Source organism: Vicugna pacos, chromosome 23, assembly GCF_048564905.1.
Source record: "Vicugna pacos chromosome 23, VicPac4, whole genome shotgun sequence".
Taxonomy (NCBI): Eukaryota; Metazoa; Chordata; class Mammalia; order Artiodactyla; family Camelidae; genus Vicugna; species Vicugna pacos.
This window is the reverse complement of record NC_133009.1, coordinates 34509885-34520861: the sequence shown is the minus strand read 5'-3', so window position 1 is coordinate 34520861 and position 10977 is coordinate 34509885. Positions and strand designations below refer to the sequence as shown.

General features: G+C 35.8%; 1 protein-coding gene across 1 annotated transcript in view; it reads left to right on the top strand.

The window, feature by feature from the left end:
- Positions 1–733: 733 nt before the first annotated feature.
- Positions 734–10977, top strand: part of KCNT2 (potassium sodium-activated channel subfamily T member 2) — a 173817-nt gene continuing 163573 nt past the window's right edge. The window contains exons 1-4 of the mRNA XM_072948260.1: positions 734–769; positions 1685–1759; positions 2164–2295; positions 5792–5886. Of these exons, the coding sequence (XP_072804361.1) occupies positions 734–769; positions 1685–1759; positions 2164–2295; positions 5792–5886 (338 nt within the window). The remainder of the gene's footprint in view (positions 770–1684; positions 1760–2163; positions 2296–5791; positions 5887–10977) is intronic.

Genomic DNA, 10977 nt, shown 5'->3' with positions numbered 1-10977 from the left:
AACATACATTTATTTTTAGCAATGAGCACACAGCCTCCCTGTAGAATTTTAGATCGTGAAAATTCATCCTCAGAGGGAAGTTCATCATTTGCCACATCACAGACATGCACAGACACACACATTGCTTCGCTCTGAATCAACAGCGGCGTGTTTGACATGATGCAGTTGAAGTTTTTATTTAGGAGCGTCAGGCTGTCAAGGACTGTGCTGGGAACAGCGCAAGGAATCCTGAGCTAAACTCATCTGAAATTTCATGAAATTTAAAATCAACTGTTGATTAAACATATCAATACAAACTGTTAAGGTTCCATTTCCCCTTCAGGTACCCGGCCCGCCTGAGTGTAAGCTCTTCACCTGGCCCTGAGTTGCATTCTTCAGAGTCTGTATCTGGTTCCCTCGAAATAAATGCCTCTGTCTTAGCCTTGGCACAAATGTAGCACGTGTTCATCTCAGCCCTCTTTCTCTTTGCTCTGCTGTTTCTTTGAGGTGTTTAGGCACCAGCCAAATATAGTCCCTGTGTCTGAGCCCAGCTGAGTGTTCACCCGAGCCCTTCTCCCTGACTTCCAGGTGACGAGGGAAGCGTGGTAGACCCGACCCAGGGTCTCTGCACAGAGGAGCTCTCCTTGCTTGCCTGTCTTCCACCTGCTCCCCCCACTGCTTTTATGCAGCCTGCAGATGGGTGATGAGCCAGTGACAGCAAAAACCCATGGCTTACTACTTTAGCACACGGACGATGGCCCATCGAGAACTTGCTTTGCGAAGTGGAGATGTTATCCATCACTGCAATGTTTTAAGCCTTTGGGACCTCAAGAAAAATAGAGAATCCCAATGCTATAGCCAGTATCATAAAATAATTCGAAATTGAAGGGGGTCAGATTTCAAATTGCCTTCCCAGTAAGTAGTTTTTTCTCGTAGAAGAATATGCTGGCTGTGGAAGTTCTGAGTTCTTTTTCGCCGGCTACCGTTCAGTAAAGTCTCAGGGATGACCTCTTAGTCAGGTACCCAGAGAGGCACAGTGAGAAGGGCCTGTGCTGGTCTAATGCTCTGATGTCACCTTGTTGAAATTATTATTAATTTGGGAATAAGAGGCCCTGTATTGTCATTTTTCCCTGGGCCCCACCCATTATGTAGCCAGGCTTGATTAATATTGTGTGATGTGGGTTGGAAGATTAGAATCTAGATGGTTGAAAAAACTCTTCCTTTACGTTTTATTGATCTAAAAACTATGTTAATTCCAAGGAGCATTCTTAAGTGTGTGTGTTGGCAAACTATTTAATGTGCTTTACAGTGTGTGAATATAATTATGATAGCAAAGGAAAAATTAAAATTGAGTCACTTTTTCATTGATTCTGTAAGGTTTTTTAATGTGTTTTATTAACTACTAACTTTATTAACTACTAACTTTTCTTCCATGAAATAATACATGATTAAAATGTGTTATGTGCAATATACGAGGATTACTATCAACATCTGTTTTACTTCTTAAACTTATTACAAAGTTGAGAGTGCATAATTACATTTAGTGAAATAATCTCTCAAGGTCATTGCTACATTTCTAAGTAACGATTTGGCATTCTACTAACAGAAGCATCCTTGCTGCTAGAGGAATTCTGATGCTGTCTTTTTCTCTTTTAATGGAATTCAGGATAATTGACTTTCACTTTTATTCATTCTTTCTTGGAAGGGAAACATCTGGGAGCAGATTTTACGAATACCCTTCATCTTGGAAATAATTAATGCGGTTCCCTTCATTATCTCAGTAAGTCCTAACAGAATCTTTAAAAGAAATACTTTTGCTGTTAGATTTAAGTAAAGTCTTTAAGTACTAATAAATAATATATTAACTGAGATGAATGAATTTAAGCTTTGGTTAGAATCATGGTATTAAAAAAATAAATAGAAAAATCAGTTGGGTAAATGGGTTGTGAAATTACATGAAAACTAATGAGACTTAGTAGAATAGCAAAATGAAATGCTTTTCAGAAATATATGCTCTAGAAGGGCCATTTAAACAAGTAGCAATATTGTCTAAACAGATGAGAAATTAGTCGCTCCATTTCTTGTGTATATTGTGGAATTAAGAAAAAATAGAAACCAAGTAGAACCAAGTCTTTACAGAAGTTTCTCATACTGAGAATATATTTCTCTCTCATTTAACCACAGGATTTACTAAGTCCAATTCTCTTTAATAAGAAAGTTGCCAACAGCCAGACCACCAGCAGTTTGCTCCTTTATCAGAGCACCGTGGGGTACCGGTTCCACGGTGAACCTGTTCACCTCCAGTCCCAGGAATATGTGACCGACACTTCCCCAGGGCGAAATTAGGTTTTCATCTCTATTTGATAAGGTTATAGTAATGTCTGTTGGGAATATGCTTTCTGACACTTTTCATGTATTTGAGTTTTATTTGGAATATTATGAATATAAGTCTATATTACCTGAGGGCGCTGCTCACTTCTGACAGTTATTCTGAGTGATTTACCTCGAGGAGTGATTGGCACTCGATTAAATGACAGGTTCACTGCATAGAATTCCAGTTGAATACGGTTCCCCAACATATTTTGCATCTGCAGAGAATGAGTGGTAATATTATTAAGAGATAAAATTCTGTCTCCTCGTTCTTGCTTTTCACCTCAAGTTGCAGGAAGGAGGTGGTGTCTGCCGTAAACTGTCACGCTAAAAGACTCGCTGATGGAATTATCAGTTACTTATCTCTGACAGCCGGCGAGGGCTGATTGTTTTCTTTCTGCTTCTACAACAATTTTCCAAAGAATTTTTTCTTAAGTAAGACTTAGACAGTGAATAAAAGGATCCCATCTGCTCCTGGCATTTCAGTAATCGTATAAAGTATTTGCTGCATGTTTTAAATCACTACATTGTCTTGAATAACTTATTTCTGTTTCGCATTTCTTCTCAGTTTGCTGGATGTGATCTCCTGCTCTGAGAGAAAAGTTTAGTTTTGATTTGTTTTCCAGATATTCTGGCCTTCCTTAAGGAATCTGTTTGTCCCAGTCTTTCTAAATTGTTGGCTTGCCAAACATGCCTTGGAAAATATGATTGTAAGTATAAATGTGAAGTGCAAAGACAAAAATATTTTTCAACCCTTCATTGTTTCTTACTTAATTAAAGTGATATGTTGCATAAATGTTGAAGCTAATAGACCTTAAGTCTGTTTCTGTCCTAATGAGAATGAAAAGTAGTGAAATGTCCATATTGCCAAGTCATTACCTTTGTGAGGCCTATGAGCTGGGAATCAAAAATAATTCAGATGTTCTAAATATCACCAAGCAGTAGCTAATTGTTATGTGAACTGGTCCAACCAATGAGCCCATCTTCTGAGGACAAACAGCCTTCCCTTCCAAGGCAATCTGTTGGTGGACGTAATGGGACCCTTGGTTTGTAGGATTCAAGGGGTAATACTGAGCTGTTCTTTTTAAATTTTTCTGCCACTACCCCATGACTTCTACCCACCACCCCCAAACCTGTCAGGGTGCTCTTAACTGTAGATGGTCTCACATTCCATACAGATCTGTGAGGTTTTGCAAGGCCCTGTGTTGGAGCCGGAAAGTCCTTATTTAAAGTCACCTTTTTAAATTTAGGTGATTTGGTTTGTGAGTGGATGTTAGGAGGGAGAAAGGGAAGCAGAAAGTAAGAGATGCTGGACTCAGAGATGCGCCGCAGGTGCATTTTGCCTGAGCTGACCCTGTTTGGAAGGACTGATCTATGACTGTGACCAACATCTCTGTACTGTAGGCTGCATACTTACGGGGGATCTGTGAGACACTTGCTATTTATTCTACAAATGTTGATATCAGTCCACTATATGATAAGCAAACGATTTAATTTCTTTGCTAATTTCTTCATCTTCAAAAGACAATAAAAGTATCTGCATAAGGCTTGCTGTGAGAATTAAATGAAACTTTATGTATATATATTCATACTTATGTGTAAAATCTTGTCTCTGGCATAAACATAGTAAGAGCTCAATATTATTAATTTTACAATGAAAGTAAATTTGTTCAGAGGTGAACTTGTTTTTCTTTTAAATGGTTTTTTGTTTTAAACAGAAATTATATTGAAGTTTTGGCCAAAAGGAATATTTGGATAATATTTGAATATTCACATTTATATTAAGTAACCACTGGAGACTCATGAAAAACATGACCAAGAAGGGGAGAGTGTGACCTGTGGATGGTTTGCGGAAACATTGGGCTGTCTTAACTGTCTAAAAAAATACTATTTCACTAAATGCAGATTGCTTAAATTGCTAATGAAAAAAAAACACACCAGGAAAAAAAATAAACCTCATGGCTAAATGTGTTTATTAGTTGTTGGAAAAAGTAACCTAACCAAGAAAGGAATCATTAGTCAATCGCTGAGAATAAAAATTGTGCTTTGTGTTATTAATTTAGAATTCATTTTCCATCACAGTTCTGTATTTTGCTTCTCTTCCTCTGCTGTGGTTGCTAAATTTTATTTTTCTGCTTATTAGCACCTCTAGAAGAAAGTAAGGGATGAGGTGAAATTCTAATCAACTTAATTTTTTGTTTTCATAACAGTTCTGCTTACATATTTGGTAGAAGAAGATAGAATGATGGTTCACTGAGATTTTATATTGCATCGGTGAAGTTATTTATCTCATGCAATACTGATATTAAGATGGTTAAAAGCTTGTTATAAACATTTATAAAACAAAACTATAAAATGAAAAATTATGCAAGACTACAAATCTTGTATGTGGTTAAACACTAGTAATAATTTACATCCTAATATTTTCTATGAAAACACACACAAAATTGTGTGTTTAATTTTATAATTTGAATTTTTTGTCATATCCTAGTATGTGGTGGGCAAATTCCTATGTCATTAAATATTCCTCTTCAAACCATTTTTAATGGATGCATCTAAAAATCTGCTATATAGTTTATTCAACCATTTTTCTGTTGCACTTTAAGTTACATAAATGTAATGAACATTCATTATTTCATATATTAAATATGATTTTGTAATAAAGATAAACATGCATAGATATTCAATTTCCATCTCTGCCAATTTCCTCGTGGTTAACTTTTAAAACTTACGTTACTGGGTAAATACTAATTAAATGAATGAATACATCAAATAGAAAGGGCACACTTGTGAACTGGGGCCTGTATGACAAATTACCTCCAAGAAGTTTGTAACACATAACATTCACCGCACCGTGAATACTCATTTTTTGCACCTTAAATAACGGTGGGTATTATTTTTTAATGTCTTTCAATTGGAAAACAAAATTGTATCTTGAATTCACATTTCCCTTAATATAAATGAAATCAAATTATAAAAATATTCATTGGCTAGGTAATTTTTTTCTTTTTATGATAAATTGCCTGGCATAATTCATGCTATGTTTTCCTGATTCAGAGAATGAGATAAGATTGTAGTTTGATCCAGCTGTTACCTTCCCCTTAATTGAACATATTACTGTTCAGTTTTAAAATAAGAATTTTCCATAAGAGCATGAATACCATGGAGGGCTTTTGAGAAGTCAGTGCAGCGTCTCTGCAGGTGTTTGTAAGGTGAGTAACTGAAGCTTTGTGCCTTCGTGGTCTCCCGTAGTATTATCTTTATAATATGACTGTTGCAGTAAGGTTTCTTTAGACGTAGGTAAACATGAAGATATACTGGTATATCCATTTGAAGTATATGTGTGGAGTATGCGCAAGATAGTTGAAATCTAAGACATAGTATTATGTCTTAGTTCAGTATTTATCAAAATTTAAAATATGCTTGTTCTGTATTATTTCAGAACGATCTACACAGAGCCATTCAGCGTACACAGTCCGCGATGTTTAATCAAGTTTTGATTTTAATATCGACATTACTATGCCTTATCTTCACCTGGTAAGAGTGTACCTCTCAGCTTTTTTATTGTGTTTCATTTTAACTATAGTTCTGAAAACCAGGATTATAAACTATTTTAATTATTAAGAGTTAGCTAAAATAAATAAATAGAGAAACATTCACTATAAAATGGAATGGGGCACCTAGAGAAATGAAGGTAAGATCCTGACTCCAGTCTTACAGAAAAAACAAGAAAGCACGTCTGCCATTTGGTGCTGATGTTTAAGGCCACCCTGAGGTTTTCCCAGATGCTGTAAACAGCCAGACCGCAGGAGTTTGGACTGCATGCCACAGATGACAGGCAAGAATTTTTCCTTAAACCGATGACATGGAGGTGACCTTATCTTTCTACAATCCTCAGAGCAGGATCACCACTGATAAAACTCGTCACTGCCCACCACGGTCCCCTCCTGTGTCTTCTCTCCTGGTGCTTCAGTGCGCAGTCAGGCGGAGAGCAAGGGTGCATCTGACCGTGCGGGGAGCTAGGACTTTGCTTTATTAGAGAAAACAATTATTTCTTCTGGAAAGTCCTGCTCTGCCTATTAGAGAGGAATCCAAGGAGAAATGACGCACTGCTCGTACGGATTCATGCAGATCCTTACTAGGGAACAAAATGTGAAATTCAAAAAATGAGCTGGATAATATATCTGTATTTCAACTTAATTATGTGTAATTGTGCTCTGACCTGGGTTTGACCTAGTGAGAAAGAGAAAAAGCGAATTAGGAAGTACTAAAATGGGAAGAAGCCCTCATACACTAGAACCATCTATTATTGGATACAAATATAGCTGCAGACATATGAAAGTAAATATAGTTTTAAATATATAGATAAAACAGCTACTGTGCTTCAGTGGTGTTCAGTTAATACAATTAATCATTTAATAGAATTAATAGAATTAATTGATTATGAATAGATTAATATCATTCTGTTAAGTGGATTTAAATGTTTTATTACATCCTTGATATTTAAAGAATGGGATATTCAATGCCTTTAAACATAAAATATCCGTCTAAAAGTGACACAGCACCAACTTATCGTTTAAATGTTTTTACTCCTCACAAATTGTTTTTATTATTCACCTAATAAATACCTAACTGCATAAATTTGAAATACAGTAATACCTTCTCCTCTAAAGTCACAAAAAATTCTTTATTTGAAGATAATTATGTTATTTAAATAACTTAGGAATTTCCTCATTTTACTTAAGGAAAAGTACTTAAAATTTTGATATACGTATGCACATGCTAATATCTCAATTGCTGGAAAATTACAAGAAGTAAAATCAATGAGTTGTAAATATTATGGGGAGTCTGATGAAGTAAATTCCGTAAAGAGGTAGTTGGTTTCTTTTTTTTTTTTTTAATTTTTGGTAATTGAAATTTTAATGCTAAAATAAGTGCAAATCCTTTTGACATGGAAAACACTTGGTCCACTGCTTTGATTCTGGAGGCGTCACCCACACTGAGCTTTCTATTTTTTCTGTTTACTTTCTGCCCATACATCTATTTCTTGAGCACTTTTTATTTTCAAAGGAAGCAGCTGCACGAATTTTGCCACTTTCTTATGCCAAGGGATGCAACCCTTAGACAAAGGGTCTTCGTGACCTCTGTGAGATTTCCATCATGCAGTTTACTCGTCCCTTGTATCATTTGCGTCTCATTTTTGTTTTATTTGCAATTATAGTTACTTTTGATGTTGTGTGTCTATCCATGTTTAAATTTTAGGCCTCTGAGTGGTAGTTGTGACACATATTATCTACTGTTAAAGCTGTCACCGATTTGTGGGTATGAGTCTGGCTTTTAACCTGCAATTATTATATAGAGTTATGTTTAGCTTCATGTTACTGTTTTTAATCACATGTACATATCAATACACTTACATTAGTATGTTTTTAAATTACAGTGTCTAGAATGGAGATAGTGAAGTTTGATTTCTTTGTGTATTCTTCTCCAGCGTTACAAGCAAAACATCTTTATAAATCATGATTGTGGTAGTAAGGTAGAATAAGTCTTAATTGAATTCACCATCCAAAGTGTAGTTATCTACAAGAAGAATATAAACAATATTACATTAGTTGTGATATATCATACAGGTCATTTTATCAAAGAGTTACACCACACATAAAATACAAATAAACACAGAGTTACAAGAATTACACAAATGGAAATACCTAGATGGTCTAGCCATGGCCGTTATATCAGCTTAATACTGATGGAGACAGACTTTCCTTATATCTTGCTTTCTGCCATTCTTAAAAGATTTCCATGGTGCAAGATGGCTGCTTTAGTCATGCCTTTACATCCTAACTCCAGTCTGTAGGCTAGAAGAAGATAAGGCACAACTCAGAAGCTGCATGCATAATTTACATTAGAATTTCATCATATGCCCAAACGTAGCTGCAGGGGATCTATAGTGTAGCTGGAGAACAGTATACCCAGATGAGTATTATACTGCCATAAAAAGAAAACAATGGAATACTGTGGACCAGTAGCAGTCTCTGGCAATGATAAGTCATGAAAGTCCACATGTACATCATTTGTCTCAAACTCAGGGCTATACTAATTTGGAGCCCCTTGGCAGCTTGCTTAATTTATCTAACCTTGTTTTCCACATCGTTAAAGGATAATATTAATCACCCTATAAGATTGGTGTTGTGTATGTGTATGTTTAAATGTGAATTAAATAGGATATAATAATGAAAGGTGTAGCAGAGGGCATGGCATATGGTGTGAACATTCCAAAAATTTAAATGCTTTTCCACTTCAAGTGTCCTCTTTATATAAGATGATTGAATTATCATGTGAGCCCACAAACAGAAATTTACTCTAAAATGTCCAAGCATAGTAATTTATTAATGATACTATAAAGCTGGGTCAGGATGCCTAAAAACATATTTAATAGGAAAGGTGAGGAAACATCTTCATCTGCTTTAATGTATTCAGGTTTCCTGATCTTCTTAAATATTTCTAATATCTGTTTCCTCTAGTTAGCAGCGCCAGATTACACACAGTGGCAACGTCTCCCTCTGGTACTTCTACGAACGCAGCATCACAACATGCACCTGGCTCCAATCTCACTTCTGTTAGGGCAGTTTCTTCATTTGACCTTCGAATAAGATGACAAGTAGAACCAGGGTCATGACATGTAGGGGAGTGATTCTAGGCAGCAGACAGGGACTGACTGCTTTTTTATTTTCCTTCCAGTTTTACTGAGATATAATTTACATAGAGCCGTATGTACATCTAAGGTGTGCAGGATAATGACTTGACTTACATACATCGTTAAGTGATTGCCACAGTAAGTTTAGTGAATGTCATCTCCTATAAATATAAAATAAAAGGAAAACTATTTTTTCTTGTGATGAAGACTCTTAGGATTTATTCTCTTAAGAGTTGTCATATGTAACCTGTAGCAATGTTAATTATGTTCCTCCTGCTTTGCGGTACCTCCATGGTACTTACTTATCCGCTAATTGGAAGCTTGTATCTTTTGACCACCTTCATCATCATACAAAGATACTATGTTGTTATTGACTTTTCCCCCCATGAAGTGCATTTCATCCTTGTAACACACTTATTTTGTAACTGAAAGTTTGTACATCTTAATTCCCCTCACCTATTTCACTCACTCTCCTAACAACCTCCCCTCTGACAACCATCTGTTTGTATCTATGATTCTTTTTCTGTTTTGTTATATTTGTTCATTTGTTTTGTTTTTTAGACTCCACATATAAGTGAAATCGTACATTGTTTGTCTTTCTCTGTCTGACTTATTTCATTCAGCAGAATACCCTCTAGGTCCATTCAAGTTTTTGCAAATGGCAAGATTCCATCATTTTTTATAGCTGAGTAATACTCCATTGTACGTATACCCCCCCATCCTCCTTATCTGTGCCTCAGTCGACGGATGCTTAGGTTGCTTCCATTTCTTGATTATTGTTAATAATGCTACGGTGAACATAGAGGTGCACATATCTTTTCGAATCAGCACCTTTTGTTTTCTTTGGAAAAATACTCACAAATGGAATAGCTAGATTATATGGCATCTTTATTTTTAATTTTCTGAGGGACTTCCATACTGTTTTCCATAATGGCTGCACCAACTTACATTCCCACCAACAGTGCACGAGGGTCCCCTTTTCTCCACATCCTCATCAGCACTTGTTATTTGTTGTGTTTGGTGATGGCTGTTCTGACAGGTGTGCAGTGATACAGAGATTTTGGTTTGCATTTCCCTGATGATGAGTGATGTTGAGCATCTTTCCATGTGTCTGTTGACCACCAGTATGTCTCCTTTAGAAAAATGTCTATGCAGATCCTCTGCCCAATTTTAAATTGGGTTGTTTGTTTTGGGTACTGAGTTGCGTAAGATCTTTGTTTATCTTGGGTATTAACCCCTTATCAGATACATCATTTGCAAATATCTTCTCCCATTCAGTAGGCTGCCTTTTCATTTTGTTGATAGTTTCTTTTGATGTAGATAAGCTTTTCAGCTGGATATAGTCGCTTTTGTTTATTTTTGCTTTTGTTTCCTTTGCCTTAGGAGGCGTATCCAAAAAGATATTGCTAAAACTGATGTTTTCTTCTAGTTTTATGGTTTCGGGTCTTACATTTAAGTCTTTAATCCATTTTGAATTTATTTTTGTAAACTGTGTGAGAAAGAAGTTGTTTAATTCTGTTGCATGTAGCTGTTCAGTTTTCCCAGGACCATTTATTAGAGAGGCTGTCTTTTCTCCATTGTATATTCTTGCCCCCTTTGTCATATTGACTCTATACATGTGAGTTCATTTCTTTCTTTCCCTTTTGTTCCCTTTATGTGGGTATTTTTGGTGTGCCGATACCATACTGTTTTTATTACTATAGCTTTGTAGTTTGAAATATCTCAGCTTTGTTCAGCTTTGTGACTGCTTTTTAAAGATAAAAAGTAAAATCTATTTTTTATATTTAGGAGTATTTCTCATATGAATAAAGATTTCATCATTTTTGTCCTACTTCTGAATATTGAGCAGTATAGCATGTCAGAAATTATCATTAGTTTTCCTAGTTGACCTATCAAAGAAAGCTATCTTAGGTATGTGTATGTATATGCAT